General features: G+C 36.6%; 1 protein-coding gene across 1 annotated transcript in view; it reads left to right on the top strand.

The window, feature by feature from the left end:
- The first annotated feature begins 23,855 nt into the window (after nt 1-23,855).
- The window catches only part of ZNF804B (zinc finger protein 804B), a 584,010-nt gene continuing 579,949 nt past the window's right edge, over nt 23,856-27,916 (top strand). Inside the window, exon 1 of the mRNA XM_051962355.1 lies at nt 23,856-23,965. Within this exon, the coding sequence (XP_051818315.1) occupies nt 23,858-23,965 (108 nt within the window). The 5' untranslated portion in view covers nt 23,856-23,857. The remainder of the gene's footprint in view (nt 23,966-27,916) is intronic.

Here is a 27,916-nt window from a genome sequence, read left to right as displayed (position 1 = left end):
TAAGAAGTAGATATATCCTTATAGATTTTTAATTGAAAAACAATTTCTCATTCAAATATGATCAAGAAAAATTCCAGAAGTTTGTTCTGTTTCATTTGGACCATAAAATAATATGCTATGCTTATGCAATCTGTATTTTTTCTTTTAAATCAATATGCACTGATTTTGTTTGTGTGAAACTTTTTTAAAAGTAAAAACTATTAAAAAAATAATCTATATTGTCTATTTTGTTTTTTAATGATCTTAAAAAAAAGTATCTGCTTATAAGTTTCCCATATATCCATAGCTGTGAAATTATTTTCCATTCATAGTATGTATATATCAATATATAATATAGAAATAAATGCAAACACATATATTTGTATGTATATATATTGATGTATGATGTGTATATGTGCATATATATATGTGTATGTATATATATATATAATGTCTCTTTACCTATAGTGTGACTTTTATATTTAGCTCATTTTCTACTTGGAATTTTTTTGCAGTACATGGTGTTAAGAAAACATGTTTTCTACTGAACCATTTCCCACTGTTTTTAGCTATTCTTGTTTAAGAAAGAATTCCTCCCCTAATGAATTGCATTCTTGATTTTATTGAATGCTAAACCACTCTACACATTTGTTTTTAAATCTTGCTTTTGTAATCTACTTCACTGATCTAATGATTTATCTTAAAATTTAGTACCAAATGTGACAATTCTTTCTTTGTAATATAATTTGAGATTTACTAAGCTCCTTTTTATTCCTTTAAAAAAATAGGTTCCTTTCTCTTCTTGACCTTTTGGACATCTGTCTTGGGAGAGCAGTGGAAAGAGGAAAGGTGAGAAACTGAACTTATTATTTCATTGGCAAAGGGAATGCCCTGTGAAGAAACTCCTTCCATCAACACAGATCAGTACATTTTCTCCAAGACATCATCTTGGAGAGTTGTCTGGGGGCAGTCTTCTCCAGGGTCATTGATTCAGTATGGGTCAGAAGATAGGAACCGAACCCAGGTTTTCTTGACTTCAAACTCTCTATCTAGTATTCCTTATTGCTTCTTTCTTATAGAAGCAATTCTAGAATTAAAAATATGTTTTATAATTTTAAAATAAAACACTATCATTAATTTTATTATTATAGTAAAAGAGTGCATATTAATTTATGTAGCAATGCCATTTTTACTATGTTGGTATGGTCCATCTATAAACGTGGAATATCTCTGTCTCTTTAGTTATTCCTCTATTTATATAAAAATTATTTTGATTGTACCTTTATAAAAACCCCTTGTATGTATCCTGATAAGGGAACTCCCAGATTTTAAATGTATTTCAAATGAAATTTCTCTTTATAGCTTGCTCTCTTGGTTTTAGGTTTTGGAATGGCTGGCAAAGAACTCTTTGGGCTTGACTTCTTGACCAGCCCTTTCCATATATTAATACTCACCAGGGATAGATGAGTCAGAGAGTATAAGCTCTGATATCCAATGATACTTGGCTCAGCACTAGAGCTTTAGAAATGTTGCAAGCTCTCTACCATGGCCATATATATATATATATATATATATATATATGAATATGTATATATATGTGTGTGTGTATATATATGTTTTACTGATGCTATACCACCAGAGCTCCTAAATCCAGACCCTGGAAGCTTTAACCCAATCATTTTTGAAAATCTTCCCCATACATTTCTTGGTGGGGGAATTAGCACAAACTCACCCTCACTGTTTAGTTCTCCCCAACCTCTTGTAGTCCCTGGTTTCCTTCAAAACTCAATTCTTTTGTCACCTGCTACATAGGCCTTTTCCTGCTTTCCAGAAGTAAATGTCTTCTCTTTGTATATATACCTATATTTGTATATATCATCTCTCTCCTTAAAATGTGTTCTCCTTGAAGGGAGGGACTATTTACATTTGTCTTTGCATTATCTATAACTGGAACATAGTAGGTGTGTAATTCATGTTTAGTTGATGGCTAGATTGTGTGACCTTGGGGACTTAAATGCTTGGCACTTCTATTTTCTCTGTCTTAATGAAAAGATTTTAGACTATACATTTAGAACTGGATTAGACTTTAGAGGTTGCTTATCAGGAACAGTGGGGCAGACTATAACTTTACTCTAACTTAGTGATGACATTTTGGTCCTCTTTTGAGAATGAAAGACAATTATCAATCAACCAGTCAAACAAAAGACAACAACTAACCAACCATGTGACTCCTTTCATTTTAGAAATGAGGAAACTGAGAACCAGAGAGGTCAGGGACTTGGTCCCCATTGGGAAAGATGTGACACACTTGGTAGAGGGTGAGCCTTCCTTTTTTCTTTTCTTCTATGTTAAGTTCTAGAGAAGTTGCTAGACTCACAACAACAACTAGCATTTATATGGAACTTTAAGGTTAGAAAAATATATGTTATTTCTTTTGATTCTCATAACAACTCCATTGTGATAGGTGCTGTTATTATCTCCATTTTACAGATGAGGACAGAGGAGGATCAAAAAAATTGTGATCTGTCCAGTAATTGAGGCAAGATTTGGATTCAGGTCTTCCTGATTCCAACTTTACCATTTTATCCATTACATTGTCTAACTGCCTAGATTGGATCCATGAATCCAATAATCAATGGGATTGCTTGAGTATTAGCTATATGGCAAGTAGTGACTTATAAGAGGAATTATAAAACGTTAAAAAGGGTCTGATGTAATGGGGAGGAAGCTTTATCGAACTTCTGAAGGAATCAAGGTAGAAATTCTGACATTTAGCCAACAGGGCTACCAGTTTCTTAACATCTTTATATCTCAGTTTCTTCATCTGTAAAGTGGTGATGGCCAACACCATAGGGTTGCTCTGAGGATCAAAAGAAATAATGTACATAAAAATGCTTTGTAAACTTTAAAGAGCAATATAAATACTAATTTTTATAAGTATATATAAATACAATTAGTATAAATATGCACTAGTTATTAGCCTTGTTACTAAATAAACCTGTGACAGTGAATGAGATTATGTACATAAAGTGATTTGTAACTTTTATGTCATTTACATCATTATGCCAAATTATTACATTAACATGCCAAAGGAAAAAGCTTGCAGTTGAATGTGAAACTGGCCAGATCATCCCTGAGAAAAAGATCAAAAGAATCATCTCAAAGAATTATCAGCAATTTCCAATGAATTAGCAACTTCTTCTTTATTGGAAGTTTTTAAGTGAATTCTGAATGATGACTTGTTAATTATTCTATATGTAGTGTGGATTTTTTTTGAGGGAGTATGTGTTGAACTCAACAGCCACTGAGATATCTTCAAACTCTAAAATTCTGTGGTTCAGTGTTTTTGTGAATTCTATAAGGAGCTGTGTACATGGTGCTGATGGGATGCTGGCATGAATGGAGTGTTCAGACTTGTGATTAGTCAGGGGACATTCTGAGCAGTGGAATAGTTATTGAATTTGAATTATGTTTAAAATGAAGCAGCTCAAGGGGGAATATTGTTAAGCTGATCAGAACTTCAAACTATGGCTAGACTATAGAATTTCTTTTTTAAAAAATTAACCAACCAATTAATTAATTTTAAACTTTTTAAATAGGATTTTGAGTTTTAAATTTTTCTCCCTCCCTCCTTCCTCTCTAGGACAGTAAGTGATTTTATATAGATTATATATGTATAATCATAAAATATAGTTCTATATTAGTCATGTTGCGAAAGAAGAAGCAAAATGAAAGGAAAAAACCTATAAAAAACTGAACATAATATGCTTTGATCTGCATTCAGACTCTATCAGCTCTTTCACTAGAGATAGATAGCATTTTCCATCATGAGTCTTTTGGTATTTAAAATCTCTCAATAAAAGTTTGTATGTGTTGTCTGCTAGTTTTCCACCTAGTTTAAAACATGGTGGCAAAATTAACAAGCAGTATTCCTTTTCTGCTCATAGTAGCCAACATTTTTTTAATTATTATTATCATTATAGCTTTTTATTTACAAAATACATGCATAGGTAATTTTTCCAACATTGACCCTTGCAAAATCTTTCTTTCAAATTTTCTCCTCCTTCCCCCCATCCCTTCCTCTAGATGGCAGATAGTCCAATACATGTTAAATATGTTAAAGTATATGTTAAATCCAATATATGTATACATATTTATATTTATCTTGCTGCATAAGAAAAATCAGCTCTAGAAAGGAAAAAACCTGAGAAGGAAAACAAAAATGCAAGTAAACAATAACAGAAAGAGTGAAGATAGTAGCAAACATTTTTCAATGGTGACTATGGACAAGGTAATGGGTATGTCCTGAGGGATTAAAAAAATTATTAATTAGGCATGAATCATATCCTCATGAAGCTTAAAACCTAGTGAGAATGGTATGTTCACAAATAACTATGGCAAGAAACAGCATAATATATGAGGAGTAGGTCTGGATTGGAAGCAGAACCAGTGGCATATGGAACACTCCAAGGCTCTTGGAATGATGACCATGGGTAACCTTCTCAGAGTCTGAATGGAGGTGATGGTTGAGGTGAAGTGATAGGTTTGACCTATCTTTACCTCAGGTTTTCCTGTGTTTATATCAGGTTTTCCCATCCTGTATTTAGAAGTTGGATAAAGTTATTCTTTTACTTGAGCATTAATAAACAACATGATTCTTATGCTAATGTTATAGATGATGAATACAGAACAAATGTATGATACCATTCAATTGAAGATTATATTTTGCTCTCTCTAACTTTTCTGATAGAAGGGAAGAAAGAATGTAGATCTATGATATCATCAATGTAGGGGACTCCTAGTCTGGAAAGTCCTTCCCCAAATGCCTACAAGCCACTCTTCTGTGTTGTTTGAATTTTAAATTCCTGAAAAATTGTGTGACTTGTATTGGTCACTTTACTAGTATGTGGCAGAAAAAGCTCTTGAACAAAGATTTACTGATTCCAAGGTCATCCATTTCTCCACTCTGGTAAGAGGCCTCTCACCACATCTTTAAAGATTCAAATGAGGGCACCTGGATTACCTGTCTTTCCAACGGGCATCAAGTAGTACAGTGTCCTCAGGGGAATATAGCAAGAGGAACACGTGCTTAAAAATTAAAATGCAGATCATGGTTTTTTTTTTCCTTCATGAAAAGATTGATGTATTAAATATTTATGCAAACACATTAAATTGGCAAGTGTATGAAAACATTATTACATATTCATCACCTTCACATCTCATCATCCAGAAAAAAAACCACACAAAAATCCTTCTTCTTAAAAATAGAATGGATGGCTATAAGGTTTACAAAGTCACACTCTCTAATTTCCCCCATATTAGAAGGAGAGATATTTGTAGGTTTTCTTAATTCACACAAACAAAATTAATAGTGATGGAAAACACAGATAATTTGTCAAAAATAAAAACAGAGCAGTTTGGCCTCTCTCCAAAATATTCTATGCAAAATAAATATTAATCCAGATCCTATTAGAAAGAAAGGTTACTTCCTAGAAATAAATCAGTTTTGATGTGGAATATATGTGATTTCTCTGAACCTTAGTTCCTATATCTGTAAAAGTTGGGGACAACAATCCTCTGAACCAGAAATTAGTCTGCTTTAAACATAACTGAAATCAGAAGTCACAGATAGGGTAGGACTCACTATTTTAGAATTTATAGAAAAACTATATTAGTTGACCTTTCCATTTTGACTTCTAGCAAAAGTAGGGGAGTAGCTTGAGGTAAGAGCTCCTGGAGAAATGTGCTTATGTGACTACTTCTAGTCAGAAGATATAGCATCAGGAGAATGAAGTGGCTAAAATCCAGTATTTCTGAGACAGGAAAGAAAAACAAGATGATAAAAAAGGATCTTTTCAACAATGAGATGAACCAAATCAGTTCCAATAAAGCATTAATGAACTGAACCAGTTACACTCAGCGAAAGAACTCTGGGAGATGACTATGAACCATTACATAGAATTCCCAATCCCTCTATTTTTGTCCGCCTGCATTTTTGATTTCCTTCACAGGTTAATTGTATACTATTTCAAAGTCCAATTCTTTCTGTACAGCAAAATAACTGTTAAGACATGTATAGTTATATGGTATTTAATTTATACTTTAACATATTTAAACATGTATTGGTCAGCCTGCCATGGGTGGGGGGAGGGAATGGGGGGAAGGAAGGGAAAAAGTGCTGTAAAATTACCCATGCATATAACTTGTAAATAAAAAGCTATTAAAAAAGAAGAAGAAGAAGAAGAAGAAGAAGAAAGGATCTTATCCTGGGGTAGAAATAGGACCTAGAAGCCACATGAAGCAAAGACTTGGAGTTTTGAAGGCTGCAAGCTTTTGTGAATTCCCCTTGGAATGGTAAGCTAGAAGAGAGTTGAGTTTCCTCACTCAATCATTTCTATTTTTATTTCCCTCTGTGTTTGCCCAGGATCCTAAAGGGGCTGTGGTTAGAATTCCTTGAAGCTATACCTGGAATTTGTGAAGGAAATCAGGAAGAGTTCCAAGAGATGGTTAGAGCTGAATTTCTCCATATAGGAGTAGTTGAGATCTTTCCCTTTTTACTTTCTTCTACGCACAATAAACTGCAATTGCATCTTGCTAAATGTTGGGATCTGTACCATTACTGAGTAGTAAACTGAGAGTGAAACTCAGATAGGATGGTGGCTCATGAGCTAAGAGTAGATTTGATACTTTAAAATTTGAGTAACATTGTTTCATTTCCTAGCTTAATTTCAGGCTTGGCTAATGAAAGGATTATTGAAGCTGTTTAGTATCACTGGTGATGTCTCCATCACTCTAGACATTTTCAGGCTTAGTGCCCTCTTGTGGTCAATAGTGATCCTGCAGCTTCTTAAAATAAGGTTATTTCACTGATTTATTGGAGAGATGAAATAATTAAGTCAGGTGGTTTCATAACTCAAATAGAGTGCAATTCATGGGCAATTCAGATTTTGCACTTCCTTAAATGATACTTAATACAATGACATGCTCTCTTTCTGTAGGAATAAGGAAGGTGACTCAAGCTATGGGCTTTTATAGATGGGGGCCAATGACCCAAGGACCACCTGAGTATGATGTAGGATGGCTTCCACAGTACTTTTGTTTTCTCCTATTTTCTTTCTTATTTTCCTTCTGTTTCATCCCTTGACCACCCCTCTTTCGCTCTTTCCTCTTAAAGATTTGAGACATACAGGGGTAAAAAGAACAGTAAACAGTAGTTATAAGACTTGGATTTGTCACTGTAAGTAAATCACTTACTTTCTATAGAACTCAGTTTCCTTTTCTGTACAGTGAGAATAATAGCCCTTTTTACTTTACAAGGAATGTGATAAGCAAGCATCTATGTAAACTTCAAAAAGCTATATAAATGTAAAGTTTAAACTTTTTTCTTTATTTTCCTTGCCTTTTTACCTTTTGTATTATTTCAACCATTTAAATATTTACCTGATGAAAATGAGATGCCCTATAGTCTTGTTTGTTAGTTTCCAACTTTATTTTTAATAATAGTTTTTAATTTTCAAAACACATGCAAAGATAGTTTTCAACATTCACCCTGGAACACTCTGTGTTCCAAGTTTTTCTCCTTCCCTTCTCCCGACCCATTTTCTAGAAAGCAAATAATCCAATATGTGTTAAATATGTGCAATTCTTCTAAACATATTTCCACATCTATCATGCTGCACAAGAAAAGCAGGTCCAAAAGGAAAAACTGAGAAAGAAAAAAAAAAAGCAAGCAAACAACAAATAAGATGCAAATATTCTGTTGTGATCCACATTCAGTCCCCACAGGCCTGAATGGAGATGGTTCTCTCCATCACAAGTCCATTTCAGGCAACTTAAGCATAAAAGAAAACTTGGAATCTTACTCTCGACAAAATAGAGCTGCTAAAAATCAAACTAAAACCAAAAACCAAAAACAACCTTTGGCTCCTTTTGAATGTTTTTGTTTTTGCTTAAAAGAAACTCCAGAGTACTACAATTTTAAAAACCAAATGTGCTTTCTTGAGTTCAGTTTCTGGTTTGTTTTTTAATTTGTTTATATAAGATTAGGGGGTTGAGGTAGATTCAAAAGTTCTATTCACCGAGTATTTATTAAGAACTTACTACATATTAGAAACTGAGCTAGAACCCAGGGACAAAAAGAAATGAAAGAATCCCTGCCCTTAGGGGACTTACATTTTATTGAGGGGATGATTTATCCTTTCTTTCCATATTTCTTTTGTTTCCCTTGTTATTTTTTTTGTTTGTTTTTCTCTTCTAACTCCTTCATATCAAATCATTTTGTCTTATTTTGAACCAAGAAATTTAATTCAACAAATAAGAATTAAGCATCTACTTTGTTCCAGGTACTGTACATTAGGAATGAAAAACCAAAAAATTATGACCCTTGACTTTGAGGAGTCTAATAATGGAGTTTAGGACATTTGGAAAGGTATAGCAGCTAAGTCTTGGTTTTATTGGTACAAGAAACTTCTGGAGGGGGAAATCCCCTGTCCTGATGCAGGTTAGCACCTTCTCTGCAATTTAGAGTCTTTCAGCCAGAGTTTTTAATGATTTTTGCATCATGAACTACTTCTCAGCATAATGTTTTAAGGTGAACAAAACAAAATAAGGTACATATGATTACAGAGGAAACCAAATGTTTTGAGTACAAAAATAGTTCATGGATGCCAGTTTTAGAATTGCTGTCTTAGTTACAGTTAGTCAATGAATAAGCATTTATTTGAGCATTTACAATGTGCCAGGGATTGGCCTAAATGCTGGGGATACAAAGAAAGGCAAATTCAAGGAATTCACATTCTAGTAGAGGAGAAAACCATGAAATAACTAGGTATAGGAAAGATATATACAAAATAATTGAGGGGTAATCAGAGAAGAGAAGGGACTAGAAATGGGGATTACAAAAGGATTCCTTTAGAAGGTAAGGTTTGATTTGGGTCATAAAAGGAAACCAAGAGGAAAAAATGAGGGAGCCATAGTACTTTAGGGCTAGGGGAGACCCAGCAGAGATGAAGTGTCATGTGAGAGGCCTGTGTAGCTGGATTGTAGAGTGAGGAGGGGAAGGAATGTGAAAAGATTGGGAGGGTAAAAAGGGATCATGTAGTGAAGAGCTTTAAATGATTCTCCTTATATAGGAACCTGAAGATATTAGGGAAATACTTGGGATTCATTGGTTTGAAGGGTATATATAATACATGAAGAAATCTTTGCTTAAAAAATCATCATGACAGGAATAGGGAAGATGGAGTGGAATGGAAAAAGAATTGAGGTAGGAAGATCAAATAGAAAGCTATGGAAGTCATCCAGTTTGGAGATAAAAAAGGGATGTACTAAGGTAGGGGCTGTATGAGTGGAGAGAAGAGGTCAGGAGACATATTGTGAAGATAAAATGTCAACAATGGGCAATGGACTGCACTGGGGTTGAAGTGATTTGTCCTGGATATCACAACTATGTGTCAGGGTGAACATGGGTTCTTGGAATTGGAAGCTTATGTCTGTTCCTTACATTGCATTACTCGTCCTAGAACACTGGGTAAAATCAAACTTACATCCTTGACTCATAATTTAATTGGTTTGATGTTCATCATTTTCTTGTTTGAAAGAAATGGGTATTAAAGTTTTGGACGTTTTGAGAAGAGAAAATGCAATACTCCCCCAAACTTCCCTATACACACATATCCCTACATCTTTATACATTCTAAGACTTTATTTGATATTATGCCTTTTACCCAAGGTGAGTTACTGTATTACAAACATTTTTTAAACAAGTAATTATTATTATTTTTATTAGGAATATTTTCCTGGCCATTTTCCCATGCATGATTAATGAATGGTGACTAAAGAACGAGGCCTACAGCTAGAAGGATATAAAAAATGATCCTACGCTAAAACATACAAACAACTTCTACATTTTAAAAGAGCTTTGGTCATTAAATTTGGGAACATAAACTAAATATAAAATTTGGTAATGCAGCAAATACTTTAGAGCTAGTCTTCACTAGATGGAGAGAAGCCTGAGTGATCTCCCTCTTCTTTTACTTTTCACTCCCTTCCCTGGGATGTCCCAGAGACCTATACTGGAGAGCACATGGTGGGAAAAATCCATCATCTCCAGAGGCTTCTCTCTCAACTTGCCTTTCCCTTCTTCTCTTATATCATTATTCTAAATCCAGATTACTCATATGGTTTGAATTGGGTGGGATTCACCATCTTTATTTCTTCTGGTGAGATACAGAACCATCAGGACTTAACATTTTCCTTGCCACTGCCTCCTAAGGTCATCTAAGCATTAACCATATTCATTTTCTCTACAGCCTGATGACCCCTGACTTTGTCTCAGATCTAATTATATAACTTAAGAAACCCTAGTAACCTTTGGTTAATTCTTAAGAATTCTAGGTTTTTCTATATATTCAACAGCTGAATTTTCTTCTATGTGTTGTCTCACCCAATTAGAGCGATTCCTTGGAAGGAGGTATTGTGGATTTGGAGTTAGAGAGACCTGAATTCCAACTTGCCCTCAGACGGAGTAATCCTGGGCAAATAATTTGACCTCTATCTACTTCAATTTCCTCAACTCTAAAATAGGACTAATAATAGAATCTACTTCCCAGAATCATTGTAAGGACACATTGTAGGATTTTAATAAATGCCAGTTTCCTACTTTCTCTATTTATTCTTATTTCCTTCCTTTTTCAGTGCTTAGCACAGTTCTTGACACATACTAAACACTGAGTGCTTTTTCATCTATTATTTGTTATTCATTTATCTATCCTTCCTTCCTTCCTTCCTTCCTTTCTTCCCTCCTTCCTTCCTTCTTTCCTTCCTCCCTTCCATAAACTTGAAGTATGTCCCTAAGGAAATATCACTATTTCATAGCAAGATACATAGCTTCCCAACATGACAGGCTGGTAAAGAAAGTATCTTATGGCTACATGGGAAAAAGGGGGACAGGGGGAATCAGGGAGAAGGCTATACAAATGCCTTCAACAGGAAATCACATTCTGAATTCAGTCATGATATCCCTATCTAAAAATCATTCATTTATCTACCTGTACCTAGGGCTGGTTAAACATAATTTTAGTATGACAAGACAGCCTAACAGAAATTGTACCTGAATGTGCATAGCACATGAGGATAAATTTGTTAATCTTTCCAATTTATATCACATGCACAAATTACATTTCAGTGACTGATTGACCTTCGTATGCTTTGCATGTAGAATAAAATATGACCTGATCTGATCATGTAATAAATATAATTGAAATATCAATTTGTATATGGCATGGAAACATAAGGAATAGGCAGTTGAAAGTGTCTCCAGTAGTAATTCAAAATGATCCTGCCAGACTATAAAAAAGGAACTATATTAGTAAATTTAATAGTTCAATTGATTCTTCCCTCACTTCAGCAAAAGAAATCTGTCTGCTCTCAGCCCAAAGCAGGAAAATCTCTCTGTTAACACAGCTGGGAGGCCATATTTCTTCTCCCATATTTGAGGGCCCCAGACTGAATGAAGGGTCTAAAAGGAGACGTGTGTGTGTGTGTGTGTGTGTGTGTGTGTGTGTGTGTGTGTGTGTGTGTAATGGATTATGTTCCTGGATACAGGCACATCATGGGACCTTGTTCTCCCTACCTAGCTGTGTTCTATATTGCTTCTGAAATAGTTTTTGGGAAAAAATTATGCTTTTCAAGGCCATGGAAGCAGCCACAGATGCTACCTACTACAAACAGCATTACTTGCTATTAAGAATGATCTTTTAAAAAAAATTTAAATGCTTCTCTTCTTTTTCCTTATTAGTCAGGTGGCAGATTAGGCACACGATCTGACTTGCACTCAGAAGTACTGGATTTGAATTCTTCCTCAGTCACTTATTAACTGTATGAACAGGGGCATGTCACTTAATTTCAGTTTGCCTCACTTGCCTCAATTATAAAATGGGGATAATCATTATCTCTCTCACACAGGTATATCATAAAGATAATTAGATATATATTGAATGTTTTGCAAACCTTAAGGATCTATACAAATACTAGCTATTACCATTGTTATTATTATTACTATTATTTTCCTAATTAGCTCATAAGCAACTTAAGTAGAGAAGGTGATACCCACCACCTCTCCCAGGACCTTGAACATAAGGGGATGCTCAAATACTGTTCCCTGATAGTTTGTCCATCTTGCATGTTGGTGCTTACAGTGGGGTAGGATGACTTTGAACCTAGGGAAATAGCAATATTTTATTTCATTCACCTGACCAGTGCCTTCCCCAGTGTTATGGGAGGAATCGAACCCATCCAGATTGAAATAAATTGAGTGGAGGAGGTGGAAGAAGAGACATAGAATGTTCTGCAGAGACCTTTTCATGAGGTGAGAGCAGTACCTGCCCTCCAACATACCAATGCAGTGCTCTAGGAAGAGCTGAAAAGAAAAGATTAGGGTATGCTAGGTCTAATGGGCTATGAGATTCATTGGATGCTATACTTTTGCTAGTGACACTGACAACTCCATTTTCAGATCCTTGCTGTGTATGGTTTTTGTTTTTTGTTTTTCATTAAATCTTAGCATCTGGATTTTGGAATAGTCAAATCAAAAATCCACACTAAAAAGACAGCTCTTGAACAAATTCTGCTCATGCAAAGTCTCTCCAAATGGGGATCAGGAGAAAGATGCTGTTGAATGAGAGCTGAGAGCAGCATTCCCCCTTCCCCATATGGATTTATTAGTCATAGACAACTGAATAAAACCTCAGATACTCAGCTGGGGAGTTTCTTGGGCATTTATGACTGGTGAACAACGTTGAAATGACTGTAGCTATTTAAGTTAGTTTCCATTCTAAGGTAGTGTTTACTTTTAGAGTTGCAAACATTTAAGGCTCATTGATTCTCTAATTTTGCCCATGGTGGTTTCTTGATTATCCAATATGGCAAGGAAAGAGGGGATATAGAAAGCAGAAGAGCCAAAACTTTTCTTTTAACTCTTGTTTCCTCATCTGTATAATGGGGATAATAACTCTTACTTCACAAGGTTGTTATGAGGATCAAATGAGATATATATCTATATACATCTCTATACAGTTTTTTGGTAAACTGTAAAGTGCTAGGATTAGTATATATATAATTTTGCTGAAAACATGATACACTGGAAAGATCAAGTCAGAGAATCAGGTTTTAAATTTAACACTTACTCTATGTGACTTTGGGCAAATGAATGAACTTCAATGACCATATGTTGAGTACTTACTTAAAGGATCCTTAACAATTTTATGAAGAGCCTCTTATCATTGAGTTCAATTAAATAAAGCCAGATCAATTATACCCTGATTTCTGTGGCTATAAATACAAAAATGAAGCAATTTCTGTCTTCAGGGAGCATATATTTTACTAGGTACACCAACATATACATGGCTATATACACATATGCATATAGGAATATATATCTGTGTACATATATGTGAATATATATGTGTACATGCATATATATGGGTAGTATACACACATATGTATATGTTGTATACATACACACATATACATGCATATATATGTATGTGTGTATGTGCAGGTAGATGGTGCAGTGTATAAACCAGCCAGACCTGGAGTCAAAAAGACTCATTTCTTGAGTTCAAATTCAGCTTCAGACACGAATTAGCTGTGTGATCCTGGACAAGTCACTTAACCCTGTTTGTCTCAGTTTGTCTCAGTTTCCTCATCTGTAAAATGAGCTAAAGAAGGAAATGGCAGGTACTCCAGGATCTGTCAAGAAAATAGCACTGCAAAGAATTGAACATGACTAAAAATGACTGAACAACTGTACATATATCTATATATGTATATATGTGTAGTGTATATATCTATACACACATATTTATATACATGCTCACACATGTATGTTAACTGAAGGGGCAAGAAGATAAGTAAAGACTTTATATGGAGGTAATATGTGAGCCAAAAGGTATGAAATCTTATTTTAACTTACAGAAAATCAGCTACAAAGTCCTATTGAAAATAGCAAATGAACAACTTCTAAAAAGAACAAAAAACACTACCGATTTATATCTCTTTCTGAAAGTAGGGGTAAAGAAACTGCAGAAAAGAAGCACTCTCCTGCTGCCTGAATCCATGGCCAGGGGAAAGTTCAGCAACCATCAGACCTGACTCACTCTCTCATTACAGCAGTCCCATCTGTTCCCCCGTCAATGAAAGATCTCACCCAGTGGGGATGGGGAGGGATTTGTGTGCTGAGAATATCCACTGCTATTCCCACCTACTCTTTAGTACTTTTGTCTTCCTCTGTATTTTTTTCCCCTATTTCTACCTGAGAGATTCCCACTTCACCAGGGCCATCTTTAGTCATCTTGATCTGTATCTTGCCACTGTACCCAGATGGCTCTGGAGGGAAAAGGAAGGCAGGTGACCCTTGCCCAGCCCTCCCTTCCTTAAATCCAATTCACTTGCATGTCATGACATCCTCTCCTGATGTCATGGTCTGCTTCAAGAAAGAAGGACAAACAGCAACAAGAATTATAGTAAAAACAAAACCGAAACCAAATGACCAACAAAACAATAATAACAACAACAAATGCTCTCTCCTCCAAATCAGAATGCAATAACTTTTTCAGAACGGTGAAGATTTTGACCGCCATTTTTCAGTGAAATTCTTCCAAAACTTTTTTCTGACCTACTGGAATTGATCTCAGGAGGAAGAGTATTCCAAAGCTTGGGAATTGTCTTGTGCAAAAGGAGCGATGAGAGATACAATGCTGAGTTCAAGGAATAATAATAATAAGTAGGGTGTATATAATGTTTTAATATTACATATTTTAGAACAGGTAGTAAATCAGTTAGCTGGACTAAGCCTGGAATGTTCATTAACTACAGGGCACATTTCCCTTTTTGGTTACTGCTGTTTTCCCCTGCCCTCAGTGAAGGGAATACTTTGAATAGCAGACTAAGTAGTTCAAATCTTATCCTAGATTGTTATAGATATTTTATATATTATATATAGATATTATATAGATATAGATACATAGATTGTATATAGATATAGATAGTTATTTTCCTAATGTTATAGAAAGCCGCTGGAAGTTTTTGGTCAGAGAAATGTGCTCTAACCTGTGCCTTGGAAAGATCATTCTAGCAGTTACATGGACGATTGATAAGAGAAGAGAAGATACTAGAAGGAGAGCAACCAAGGAGGCTGTTACAATCAAACAAGCAAGAAGGAATGAAGGAACAAATTAGAGTGATGGTGGAGTGGGTGACAAATGTCAGAAATGCAAGTATATGGAACCAACAAGACTTGGCGACGGATCGAAGACAGGAGAGGAGAAGGAGGGAAGCATCAAATATGATTCCCAGGTCATAAAGCTAACTAATTGATTCTACAGGAGTTCCTTCCACAGAAATAGGGAGGAAGTAGGTTAGGGATAAGGATGATAACTTTCCATTTGTAAAGAACTGAGCCTGAATTTTAGGTTAGAATGAGTGCTGATGAGAGCACAGCTTCATAATAGACATTTATTGGTGCTTACCTCCTTAATGGAAACCTCAGCCAACTAAGAAGTGAATAAATTAATTTAAGACCTAAAGCCACAAGTGAAAGTTGCAGAGAGGCAGATTTTGGATCCATGTGGAGATGGATTTTCAAACAACTAGAGCTCTCTAAAAGGGAAATGGGCTCCCTCTAGAGAGACCTCATGAGAGCTCTTCTGGCTAAGGCTAGATGACCACTAGTTATAGATATTTTAAAGGGGATTCTTAGTTAATTACAGGTCGAATTATAAGGCCTCTGAGACCTCTTCCAACTCTAAGAGTTTGTGCTTCTGGGAGAGGGAGCACAGCAGACTGAGAGGCAGGGTGGTGTCATGGCAAAGCTTTGGGTTCTATCATTTCCTGGGGGCTCCTGGGTTTTGTGTGAATCATTGTGCTTGATTTAAACAGCGTTTGGAACATAATTCAATCCTTTCACGATGATTCAGGGTCATAATTTAAAACCCCAGTGGTTTTACTGAGAGGAAGATGTAGGCAATTTGGGACATTGGGCTGAATCTGCACTGACCTCTGCACCGATTTCTCCAATAAATCCCCAATAAACGTTTTATTTTTGTTATTTATCTCTTTCTCATAAGAGTGGAGTACAGAATGTGCAGCAGCATGACCTTAGATGCCTCTTTGCAAAATTAATTATTGAGGCGATGTTCAAAAAGGCTTTTCCTAACTTTTCTTGCCCTTAAAAATACCCTTATCAGCATTGTCTTTAGTAGTCCCTTTGACTTCAGTGGCATTCAAAGCATCCTATTATTTCAGCATCAGTTGTCACTTCAACCTTTAGGTCAGTTTCAACACACTCTGAATATCACTTGCATTAATTTCACAGGACAACATGATTATATCACAAGATCACAGATTTAATACTGAAATAAAGGTCATCTTTATCTAAGCTTTTCATTTTACAGATGGTAAACTGAGACCTGGCTGGTGGTGTTTTTTGGGGTTTTTTTTGTTTGTTTTTGCTTCTTAGGATATTGATAGAGAACTTTTAACCATGGACTTTTTTTTTTAAATAACTAAAGATATAAATGGGATTTTTATATTGTGATCTTTTTATTTATTCTGAAATGCTCCAACATGTAGGCAACACAGATTGGTAGAAATAGCATAAACTCAAGAAGGAAGGAAGGTGACTTCAAAGTCTATCTTTGGCAGTTAAGATGTGTGTGATCTTCAGTAAACAAGTCACTTACATTACCTTGGTCTCAGTGTCCTCATCTGTAAGAGATGAGATGCCTTCTCAGGATCCTTCAGGTCACATAAAAAAGCTTTTACACACTTACAATGCGCCAAGTACTGTGTTAAGGGCTGAGAATACAACTCACAAGCAAAAAAGAAAGACAATTCCTTCCTTTCAAGTACTTACATACTAAAGTGGGAAGACACACCTAAAAAAGAGCTTTAAAAGGTCTGAATGTGAGGAGGAGGAGATGAAAAAGTACCAGGGAAGATGCCTTACCTTCTTATTGGAGAAGTCCAAAGAGAATCCTAGAAATAAACAAGAATGAACATGTTCTCAGGGCACTTTCCTAAAAGTGGGGGTTTCAAGACAAAGGGAACCATCAGAAAAAGAAGCCATGAGGAGGCTCCTTCTGGGTTATTTTTCCCTCTATGAACTTTAAAAGATTTCTGCTATATTCAGAAATTTTACTATCTTCAGGTAAATGTTTATATTTGGCTCTGGAGGGCAGGAGGGAATGTATTCCAAACACATGTTTAAGTTAATTTATATTATTAATATTTTCTCTATCACTTTAAGTTTAGACAATCAACAAAATAATCAAACCCTGACTTGTAACATCTGGCTATTTCTGAGGTATAAATGTTTACATTGAAAATTCAATAATTTCTTAATAGCCAGATATGAACTGGTTCCATCATTGAAAATTTAATAATTTCTCAATAGCCCGGTATGAACTGGTTCCAGCACAGTCCTGCATTTGTAAGAATGAACTAGTTATAGTAATACTACCATTAAGACTACTACTACTATTACAACTATCATAATGTAAACATGCTGAGATCAGAGGATTACTTTAATTCTTTATATTTTTATATCTAGAACCTAACAGTGCCAGGTATATGGTAGGAACTTAATAAATGATTCTTGATTGATAGGACTGATACTACTTCTACTATTAGTATTGCTCTTTCTTTTACTACTACTACTACTACAGCTGCTACTGCTATTATTACTAATCTATTACTAGTACTACTATTACTATTATTACAATTGCTACTAATATTACAAGAACTGCTACTAATAAAACAACCACATGTATTACTTCTACTACTTCTTTATATTTGTTAGCACCTAACGGTGCCAAGCACGTGGTAGGAACTTAATAAATAATTCCTGATTGATACTACTTTTCCTTCTCCTCTTCCTCCTCCTCCTCCTCCTCCTCCTCCTCCTCCCCCCCCTCCTCCTCCTTCTCCTCCTCCTCCCCTTTCTTTTACTAACAACTACAACTACTACTATTGTTGTTATTATTACTAGTATCCCCACTACTATTGTTGTTGTTATTGTATCCATACAGAAAAATTAGGCTGATTCTATTCCAAAGAATCTTTATTCTCCCAAGAATATTGCTAAGATGGTGGCTTCCTATACCCAGATACAAATGGTCAGCCTTACAGGGAGCAGTACCAACTCATACAAATAGGAAATGGGATAGTACCCCAACCTTGGGGATGAGGGACTGTCTGGCTCACATTTTCCTTCTGGCATTCCAACTGTGGCACATAACCGAATCTCATCCAACTCTAATTCTGTGAATACATTTCAATGACACGAAAAGTCACAGCTTGGATGCCAGACCTCTTTGTATCAGATAACCCAGATTTTAGTGCACAATTGTACACATATCCTAAAGCAGCTGGTTCCGAACCACACAGAATCATCATTATGACAGTTTCAGACTGAAATAGAACCTGACAAAAAGAGGAAAAATACTTAAATGTTGGCCAAATTGTTGGCCAAGATGAGTTTATGACAATTTTGTGCATTAGGATGATTCAGTAGGTCATATTCAAAGGTTTCACAGAAATACTTTAGAGTCTTTTGAATATAATAAAAATATTTTATATGTGTCACATGATACAACTTTCTAAAGCACATTTACATAGTCAGAGATGATATTAGACATTTTATAAGTAAAAAGATTAAGGCTGAAGGAGATTCAGCAAGAGTATTCAATAAGGTGAACTTGTAAGATGCATATTAAGGAATTCACATGGAGACCATCAACAGTAACTACAGCTCAGTGCCTGACACATAGTAGGCACTTAAAAAGTATCATCATTGGTGACGTAGTATTGTGTAGTTGGTGAAAGGAGGAGAAAGCTCTAGAGTTAGAGCTAGTAAAGCCTTGAGTTTGAATTTTGCTTCTAACAGTAGTTGGTCAATTATGGGCAAATCCCTTGGCATCTCTGAGCTTTAATTTCTTTGTCTATGAAAATGGAACAATGAAATTTAGATTTACTCAAAGGAGTTCTAAGAGGATACTGTTTTATAAACTGTAAAATGCTCTAGGAATGTGAGTTATCATTAGCCATCTTCAACAAATACATTGAGAGAAATAATTATTAATAACCAATTACTAACACGGGGGATTCAGATCTTTCAACCCTTTCTATTTCTTCTTTTAACTACTGGGTCAAGGCAACATTTGAAGGACTGGACTGATGATGAGATTGGGTTCAATTTTTCCCACCCAACTGGGAAAACTTAGTTCTGATTAAATCTAAGGAAAATTCTTAGTAATATTACTATTTTTCTACTTAGGTCAGGCTGGGTGGAAAATAACTCCTTTTCTCTAGCCTGAGATAGGGATGTTCTGGGTAGAGGTGAGTCTCTTTCAATCAAAGTCATTCTCCAGCTCCTCATTAGAATATGCTTACTTCTTATTATAATATTCATCCTCTCATTAATTGTTAATTAATCAGACTTGATTTCTGCTTGTCAGGAACACCTATTTTTCCAAGAGTATTTAAAGATCCAGAGGACTCTTAAGATTTGTTTTTGGCTTCTAAGAATACTACTGACCTCATTATTATTTGCTAGCCATAAATAATAATATAATTATTAATTAACCAGAAAATGTGTCTCTTGGACTTTTCATTTGTCATAACACATAAAACTAGAGACAGCATGAGACATTGTGCTGGATCATGGGGATGGAAAGGGGAATAATAGTTTGCTGCTCTTAACAAGCTTATAGTCCGACTGAAGATCCAAGATATACTAAAATATATTGACTGCCCCATGCTTCAAATACTGTCTCTTGATTTCCACTTCATGAAGTCACTTCCTTCAAGACAGCTGGAGAAAAACATCTTCTAGACTAGACCTTTCTTAAACTGTCCTCCCATTTACTGGGGCTCTCTTTCCCTAAATGCCTTTTATAGATCTACTTTGGATTTATTATTCTGATATGTATTGTGTATATAAAAATATATATACTTGTTGTATCCCCATCATAATGGAAACAACTCTAATTCTTTATATTTGTATATCTAGCACCTAAAAGTGCCAGACATAGAATAGGAGTTTAGTAAATGATTGCTGATTCATTGATCCCACTAACAGGGAATATCCAAATTGAATAAAATATGAGATCTATAAAAAGAAAGAAGTATTTTCAGATAAAGTTGCGAAAGGAGAAATCCCTGTCAGGATTAACAATGATAGATAGTACAAAAATAGGTTAAAGTAGTAAAGGCTATTGGGTTATCAAGAAAAGTGATCAAGGAATGATTTAATAACTCTTTTCATCTATAGAAGGATTTTAAGGTAAATGACTGTCCATGGTGGAAAATCTAAATGTACTCGATATGAGGTTAATTGAACAAAGCAACAGGAATTCTGTAGAAGCTTTCAAAGTCTTCAGGTTTGGGGGACCAAATACAGAACAGTAAGATTGTATATTTGAATATCAACACTTTTTTAAAGGACAATATAAGTAACCTTTAAAAATAATTCAGCTTCCTAATTTGGAGTTATTTTTGATTAATGAAAAGGGACTGTATCTTTGACATGCTATTAGAAGTTGTGATATAATTAATATTCCTAATTGTTTGAGTTGAGGACTGTTTAATTTTAGACTCCGATCATTGCCTGTAAAATAGACCCAGGAACAATGTTCTCTCTTCTCTTGATTCCCCAAAGGCAGAATAATGGTTAATCAAGTAAAGCCCAATGCTATATGTCTTTAAACCTTACTACACTCTTTCTTCCCTCCCCCACCTATAGTTTTGCATTGTTTCTTAAACCTTAGGGATTGTATAAGTATTTAACAAATCCTTGGTTTTAATGATTTTTAATATCTTAATATAGGAGGGAAAACAGCACTTTGGATTTGGATCCAAAGGTTCTAGATTCAAATTCTGAACTTGCTGTATAAGTGACTGAGGACCAATCCCAAGTCTCAGCATCTCATTTTCTTTTTCTGCAAAATGAGACACTGGACTGATGACTTCTAAGTTCTTTTGTAGCTCTCAACCTACAATACATTCACATTGCTGTGTGTGGTTTTCAAGAATTGTGATCTCATTTCCTCGGTATGGATATTCCCAATACAGTCGGACAATTCATTTTTAAGAACTGTCTCTAGTATATAATGTACCTATATGAGTTAATTCTTATTTATTTCCAAGCCCTATAGCAACAGAATTAAAAAAAAAAACAAAACAAAACACATTTCAATAGAGATCAGAGAGTATTTTTCAAATAAATACCCACTCTATTTTTTCTTGTAAAAAAATGTTTTGGGCTGAAATATTTGATTCACAATATTTAAAACTCCAAAAGTCCTACAATTAGTGTTTCAGGTTTGAGTAATTTTTATTTGTTAGAGTTCAGACAGTCTATTGGGTGTTTATCTGCTGTGAAATGACTCCTACGGCTTGTAAGAAAGAGTGTAAATTGCTAATGTTGTTTGAACTAGAAGCATCCAGTTAATATCTATGATACCACTTTTGGGGAAAACAGTTAAAAGCATAAAATGGAATAGACATGGTATTTACAGTATTATTGAAGAAGTCACAGTAACTGACAAATGAAATCGATGGGGGAGGGGGAGGAGGCGGAGTGTAATCATGTAAGTTCTGAAGCGCTAGAGGATCTAAATTGTCACCTGTTTTTCATTGTTGTTTGCTTTTGGTTCAACGTGCAAGTCATTTTATTTACACCTGATTTTTTTCTCTTAGACACGGTTTAAAGGACCGGTGCGCATTATAAAGAGGGACAATTTTTATGCTCGAAATTTAACTAGGATTTTCACGCAGCAATGACAAGGGGGGAGGGGAGAGAAGGAAAGGGAAGGAAAAGAAAGGGAAGGGAAGGGAAAGAAAGGGAAGAATCAGGAAAAGGACAGGAAAAGAGGAGTGGGAACCTTAAAAAGAATCTCTTTTCTATTAGTCCTCGAGCTGAGGCAGGAGGAGAAATGATAGGATTCCTCCATCTTTTTTCCCAGCAGCACAATCAGGGTCAAGTGGAACAGGTACCTCCTCTCTCCAATCAGCCTTGGGCTACAGGAGGTGTTGGGGAGCAGGACAACTCTAAGGAAAGGCTTTCCTCGCCTGTCTGGGAAGATCTATTCTCAGAGTCTTTTCTCAGCTCAGTCTGCTCCCTAGTGGTTTTCTTTCCAGTAAATGAGATAATCTCACTTAAATGCCACTTAACTGTGGGCCCATTGCAAAGAGAAGCTAAGGCTGTCTGCGAAGAAATATCTCTGTGTGAATGAATGCACACATTCAACCTGAAGGATGTATGCAAATGCGTACAGACAGAATTTTACAGCTTTTTGTAAATATTTGGGGATATAGGATCTCTATCTGCATAGATATAGAATATAGTACATAGGTATATTCTCTATCCTGTGTGTAACTCTCTTATAAAACAACAAATAAAAAAAATTACTTAGCTCTGTGTATACACACACATACACACACAGGCTACAGGCTACCCATCTACCACATCTATCTGCCCTATTTAGGACTGTATAGCTCACTTTTGCAGCCAGCTGGGGAGCTGTTGCTTCCTTTGGCTGATGCTTCGAAGCGATGCTGGAGGAAAGAGACAGAGTTAAGGGGGAACTCCTCCTCCTCTCAGTCTTCCCTCTTTCACCCGCTCCGCCCCCCCTAGTTACAAAAAGGTGGAAAGTTGGCCAAAATGAAGGGCAGAAGGGTAGGATGGTTCCCGGGAAGCGCGCATCCGCTTCCAGGACCCGAAAGCCAGTCTTTTGGCAGTCGGGATACATTCGGGCAATCGCTGTCTCGCCAGCAGCTGATCCTTTCCTGCCTCTCCCCAGCTCCCCAACTACTCCCCCCGGGCGTGTCCAGTGGGCAAGTCTGAGCCCCGCGCAGGGCTCCAGCCGACTAGGATTCAGCTACGACGAGAACTTACCAAACCAGTTTGGGAGTAGTACCCGACCCCAAGTGGAGTCGTTATCCCTCCGCCCTAATTCTGCTCTCCCCTTCCACCTTCTTCCTCTTCTCACTGCTTTCCAACCGCCGCCTCCCTGCACCCTAACCCTCCTCCTCCCTGGTCCTGAAATTAGCTAAGGTGGCAGGGACCGTCTGCAGGATGTGACCAAAAAAAAAAAAAAAAAAAAGGCTCTCTCAAGGACTCCTGACTACTCACATCTCAGGCAGCTGCCGCTGCCAGCACAGCTGGATTCCCGGGGCGCCACTGCCCCCAGCCCAGCTCAGCACAGAGAGGCAGCGAAGGGCAGGGGACGACCCTTCCAGAACGTCCTGGTCCTGGGGACCCTGCGCTGATCTCGGAGCATCCTTGTCTTTAGCTCCTGGGGTTGGCACTTGGTGGGAAGGTTGGAGGAAAGAGGGGTGGAGGGGGGATTACCAAATTCCTCCCAGCTGCAGGAAGTTGTCCTTTAAGGGGTGGGGGGAGGTGGGGGTGGAATAGCGGAGAGGCTGGTTAGCAGGCACACAGTCAGAACAGCATGTGGACTGGCTTCCCCTGTTTCTTCAATGCTCTGTGTTTGCAGCTGCGTCCGCTGCTGCTGCTCCTGCGTCCGCCGCCGCCGCCGCCGCCGCTGCCGCCTTCCGTATAGCCTGCTGTTGGCAGCCGTCTCCCGGGCACTGGCTGGAGAGAGGGGACGGACTACCGCTGCCGCCTTCTCTGCTATATGGTGTCTTCTGGGTGGGGGGGGAGCAGTCGCCGCCGCCGCTGCTGCTGCTGCTCCTCCTCCTCCTTCTCCGTCTGCTGCTGCTGCTGCTACCTCTGGAGCTGGCCCGCATTCATTCCCCCAGCCCATAGTCTAGTAAGGAGTTGAGACTCTGCGCCTCCCTCCAGGACGCTCGGACACACATGGCTTGTTACCTGGTCATCAGTTCCAGACACCTCAGGAATGGCCATTACCGTGGTATTAAAGGAGTCTTCCGGGGACCCCTGTGCAAGAATGGCTCACCCTCACCGGTAACTCTCCCCCGAACCCCCCTAACACGCACACACTCATACCCACAGTCAAAATAAACAGAGGGGGAAGAGTGTAATGTGGGTGGCTGTGTATACAAACATGGTACTCGGGGGATGAGCACCTCCAGCATCTCTTAACAATAGTCCATACTGTCTGTTTATGGAGTTTAGAAATCTGCCACGCACAGATAGGGGCATGCGACTGTTTACATTTGTACTCGCACCATATGGTTGTCAGGAGCTTGATTTCTCAATGTGTAAATAATAACGGAATGCAGTTAGCTGCAGGAACCTGGAGGTATAGATTTGCTTGGGATTCATTCTAACTGGAGCCTCAGATTTGGATTCTGCCAGTTTGGACCAGTTTGGAAAGTTTGGGTGACACTTCATGTTGTGCCTTGGGAAGATTTACTCCATGGGGAAGGAAAAAAAAGAAAAGGTGCTTTGGAAAGAGTATGGATGCATCAGGTCTCAGGCAGTGAAAGGTGCTGAGACTTGTAACTTGATTTCACCTAGTGTTTTACCATGAGGTAGCATTAAAGGGTGGAAAGATAAACATGCATTTGTTTGATGTTTTTAGCTTGCAATGATAGAGATTTAATAATTTGTAAGTGGAATGAACATTTAAGAAACTATGCTTCTGGTTAAGTTAAAACTGAGCTTGCTTGGGGGCTCTGATTTAAATGCTAATTATATCCTTGGAAGATGCTATACACTAATGATATTTTAGGCTGCAAATATATTCCAAGAAAATGTAAGTATGAATCATGCAGAAATATTATACCTGCATTCTTAGGAAGTAAATGAACTCAAGTAACAATACACTTTGGGTTCAGGGGAGAGAAAGCCAAATTAATATACAATGAAATAGAGAGAAATAGTTTTCAACATTAGTCTCATTTTTCTTTGTAGACAATTTCCAGTATGAACTTTAATGCTTCGTGTGGGTGAATTGATTTTTAGTAAAGTTATATTGAGAAAGCTGTGATTATGTTGGATATAGACTATACTCATGAAACTTAAAATATATTTGTGCAAAAAAAGAACAGAAACGTGTTATAAAGGAAAGTATTGCCTTGTAAGGTGCTTATCCACTATAAAAAGTTTAATTTTGCAAGCCCCCTCATTCATTTGAACAAGAGAAGTTAGATATAGGCTCTCATGGTATGAATCAAAGCTTTGAGTCACAGGATCTTAAGGTTGAATGACGCTATTGGTACTTGAGTTTTTATTTTCAAACTCTTTGAATTCCTCCCATTTTTAAAGTCTTTGAGAATTAGAGATCCCATAAGCTTCCTTAGTAAGCTGCTTACATGTTTAACTATTTCCAGTGTCAGCAAAATCATTCTTGTATTAAACTCCAGTCTGTCATATTGTAAATGAAGACCATTTGTGGGATTTTCCTTGTCTTCAGCCATTCTAATGGTTCTCTTCCAAACACTGCTTTTAATTGGGGGAACCTTGAGCTGGACATGCTATTCCAATAAAGCCCTGAGTGGTTCTTTGTAGGGAAAGAGGCAGGGATACCTCACTGGTACATCCTGTTTCAGCTTGAGTGGGTTCCCTCAGAGGGTTGGTACATGCTATTAGTTATGGGTTCCTGGAGTCTGGACTAGGATGTGTGTGGGGGGGGGACCTTGGTCTTTGGCCACAGATTGAATTCTGAACCTTGCCTAAGTTATTTCTCAAATGCATATCTTTGAGTAAGGGGAATCTTGGACAGGAGGATGCAAGAGGCAATGTCTCATCAAAATAGAAACTCTACTGATGGTGGGTGGCCAAATAGCATATCCCATATAAAGAATTATAGTTTTATCCATTATTGGCTTGTTTTTAAATTGAAAATGCTAGTTTAATAATCCTATTGACTATCACGCTATGACCTCTTTGTCCCAGCTGTACAAATTAGTCTTTCCCAAACTTATTTTTAGTTTACTTTTATTCCCCAGGACACAATCCTTCAGTTAATGACAATGATTCTATTCTGCTTACTATAGACCACCACTCCAATTTGTCAATGTCACTGTTAATTTGAACAGATCTTGGGAGGTTCAGGACATTTGCTCCTCAACTGGATGGCATCTGAAAATGTTGTAAAGGGTATATTATGCATTTTATGGTTCAAGTCATTGATGGAAAAATTATGTAGCATGTGGTCCAGCATTGACCTGTACAGATCATCACATAATGGTGTGTATCCTTACTTTGAAACTGGTCTTCTAGCTCCCCTTGTTCCCCTTGTGCAATTATTTTCTGATCTAGATTATTTTTTCAGTTTGTTAGTGAGTTCATTGTGAGAGATGGAATTAGAGGTTTTCCTCAAGTCAAACTTTATTTTTCTGTGTCTCATTTTTAAACGTATTTTCATATTGATTTCATGAACCCCTCCTCCTCCTTTAAGTCTTTCCCCTTTCTCCCCCTAGTGTTTTTCTTGAGATAGATGTTAAGTTTTCAGATTTGGAATTGTCATGTCATCCTTTTTCTCTTCAAAAAAATATAAACACTGTACTGCTCTTATTTTTTTCCAAATTGAAGTACTTTTCTAACCTTCAGTAAATTCTCAGGAATGGCAGCTATACCTTTTAACCTCAGTAAATATTAACCTCTTTTCATGGCTGTTCAACAGAGTCTGGTTATATGGCCACAACTGGCTTCTCACCCTATCCTACTTGTGCTTTCCATTCCTATTCAAATTCATAACTTTGTTTCCCTGAAAATTAGAGATGATATAAAAAAGGGAAATACCTATAAAATCCCCTATAATAGAATCTCAGAACTAAAATATATACCAACTTACTTTACCAGAGAGAATAACAGAGCCACAATCAAATGTGGACATAAAAATGTGTTTCTTGGATGGTTATTTTAAAAAGAAATATCTGGAAATGCTCCAGGTATAAAATGTCGCTCTCTTAAAAATGTACTTTCACAGTTTTCCATTTGCCCCTAGTGTTTGCTAGTGTGGGTTATTATAGTCAAAACTACTGTGCACAGCATTTTTTCTTTCTATGCTGTTTATTTCAGAGTATTTACTTCAGAGGACATTTACATTATATTTTTAGTGAGAATTGCAGGGATAATAAAATATTTGGGAGTTATCAAGCTATATTCCCAAAGTTAAAGTATAACTGCAAAGATATTCTTTGAAGGTTGAACTTTACTACTTGTTGGGAAGTATGTGTAGAAAGTACGGCATATTCCCTTTATTTCTAATATAAACATGCTGCTTGAAATTCTGCCATAATATAAAGAGAAGGAAAAGAAAAAAGTTAGGGGATATTATCTATGAAAATTTTTCATTGTTTTGAGAGAAAATTGGAATTCTCTCTTCCCTTCTTCCTTTGTAGATACCTATCCACCCTCTCAACTATAGTAACAACTAGCTCACATATATTTCTTATTTCTGATTGCCAACAAACCTGAAAAAATAACTGTCTTATAAGAATCAACAAGTAAGAGAAAACTCCCACAAATTCTCAAGAATTGTTATCAATCTTTAAAGTTATGTGCACTCACACACCCTAAAAAGAAACAAAACATACATTTGTTGTATTATTATTAAAAATTGTCAAAAGATATGTATAGGGAAATCGTTTGTTTAGTATTATATTTACTAAGAATACATCCTCCTCTTAGTTTTAGAAAGGCATCAAAAGATAATTTCTAAGGAAAATAATCCATTCTGAGATAAAACCTACCATTGCAGACCAAGAAAATTCCTTCCCTAATATGTCAGGATTCAGAAAACCAAACACTTTTCTCTACCTTAGGAAATTTAGAGAGAAAAATGCATTATTTCAGTTAATTTGTAATGGTGATCTTTTGATGTGGAAAAAACCTAACTTTATTTTCAAATTCATGATCAACAAGAGGCAATGATTTGGAGGATTAAGAGATGTTGGGCTAGTCTCAATATTCCTAGGTAATTCATTAATATTATAAATTGCTAAG

This window comes from Antechinus flavipes, chromosome 5 (genome assembly GCF_016432865.1).
Source record: "Antechinus flavipes isolate AdamAnt ecotype Samford, QLD, Australia chromosome 5, AdamAnt_v2, whole genome shotgun sequence".
Lineage (NCBI taxonomy): Eukaryota > Metazoa > Chordata > Mammalia > Dasyuromorphia > Dasyuridae > Antechinus > Antechinus flavipes.
This window is presented reverse-complemented; position numbering and strand designations above follow the sequence as displayed.